Source organism: Alligator sinensis, unplaced genomic scaffold (assembly GCF_000455745.1).
Source record: "Alligator sinensis unplaced genomic scaffold, ASM45574v1 scaffold628_2, whole genome shotgun sequence".
In the NCBI taxonomy this organism is placed as follows: domain Eukaryota; kingdom Metazoa; phylum Chordata; order Crocodylia; family Alligatoridae; genus Alligator; species Alligator sinensis.
The window spans coordinates 5436945-5438491 of NW_005841833.1; the positions used below are offsets into that span (position 1 = coordinate 5436945).

General features: G+C 41.1%; 1 protein-coding gene across 1 annotated transcript in view; it reads right to left on the minus strand.

The window, feature by feature from the left end:
- Positions 1 to 1547, minus strand: part of GIT2 (GIT ArfGAP 2) — a 39174-nt gene that overhangs the window by 2963 nt on the left and 34664 nt on the right. Inside the window, exon 21 of the mRNA XM_006015271.3 lies at positions 443 to 506. Coding sequence (XP_006015333.2) covers positions 443 to 506 — 64 coding nt within the window. The remainder of the gene's footprint in view (positions 1 to 442; positions 507 to 1547) is intronic.

The following is a 1547-nucleotide window of genomic DNA, read 5'->3' on the forward strand; positions in this document are numbered from 1 at the left end:
TGCTTCCAGTTTTGGGCTCCACAATTCAAAAAGGATGTGGAGAAGCTTGAGAGAGTCCAGAGAAGAGCCACGCGCATGATCAGAGGTCAGGGAAGCAGACCCTACGATGACAGGCTGAGAGCCCTGGGGCTCTTTAGCCTGGAAAAGCGCAGGCTCAGGGGTGATCTGATGGCCACCTACAAGTTTATCAGGGGGGACCACCAGTATCTGGGGGAACGTTTGTTCACCAGAGCGCCCCAAGGGATGACGAGATTTCTTTATAGATTTCTTGAACCAAATCAATGCAAAGATGACTCCTGTCCCAGCAGAAGCATTTAATTCATTCCACGTATAAGCTTTTCCCCCCCAAAGGTTCCATTTCTACAAAACAGTGATTAGTGAGATTGAGCACAAAAGACATTTGAGAAATATTACCATTGTGGAAGCACTAAAAAATACTTACTTTTGGGAACAAAGCTGCCATTTCTGTTACTGCCACGTGTATTCTTTCTGAGCATGGTATATAGCTGCAAGAAGATGCAACAGATTATTCAGAAGCAACACCTCTCCTACAATTTCCTTTAAATTTTAACTAGTTAGTAGTCACTTCTCCACAAACCAATCAGTTAAAAGAAAGGCACATCATCTTTCAACATTTTCTTGGCATAGCCTCCCAACGACAGACCACATCACACAACATGTTCTAGAGAGATTTATCACTTATTCAAAATGCAATATTAAAGAGTAAGAGTGTGTGGGGGAGGGGGCTTACTGCATTACACATGTGTACGTGTGTGTACAATAAACGTTGAGAATATAATTGCAGATACAAAATAAAAATGAGAGATTCTGAAGTCTGAGGGGTATTTTACCTGGAAACATCATGAAAAGTGCATGACAGTTTGCTGGGCTGACAGCATGTGGATTTAACAAAAGGAACTTTCTATACAACCCAAGGCGCTAAGAAACCAATTTTTTTAAGCCAAAAAAAGTACTTCAGTTACTAAAGATCTATGTAGACTTAGACCTTTGAAACTGCTCCTTTATAACATTTACACGTTTCAGTTTTGAAGCCTTCACATAAAATATTTTGTCAACAGTTGGGGATGGGAAATGAGAGAAGAGACTGATGAGGCTGTCTTGTCCACACTGACATAGCAGCGCAGTCTGCTTTCCTACACTTGATTTTCCACGGCTAATGCTGAAGTTAAGAATTTCTTCAAAACAGATTAATCTTTATGTGGAACCTGCAGAAAACTATTTTCAAACGCTCTTCACCCCAGGCTTTGAATTCACACACACAAGATCAAAAGCCTGGAAACTGGATAGTATACTTGAACTGAGCCCGAGAGGATGAGAAATGACGCATGCAACCTCAGCTCACATGCACTTTCTAGCTGTTCTTCCCCTTGTTGTATACTTAAGTTTGCAATGAGGATGCTAACCAAGGAAATATTTCAGTTCAGAGAACATTTATTTCCATACCAGTCAGTCCATCATGAACATTAGGGGCTAGAACCTATTCCACATATTAGGCATCTAAGCATGATCCTGTCACATCCTGCTGA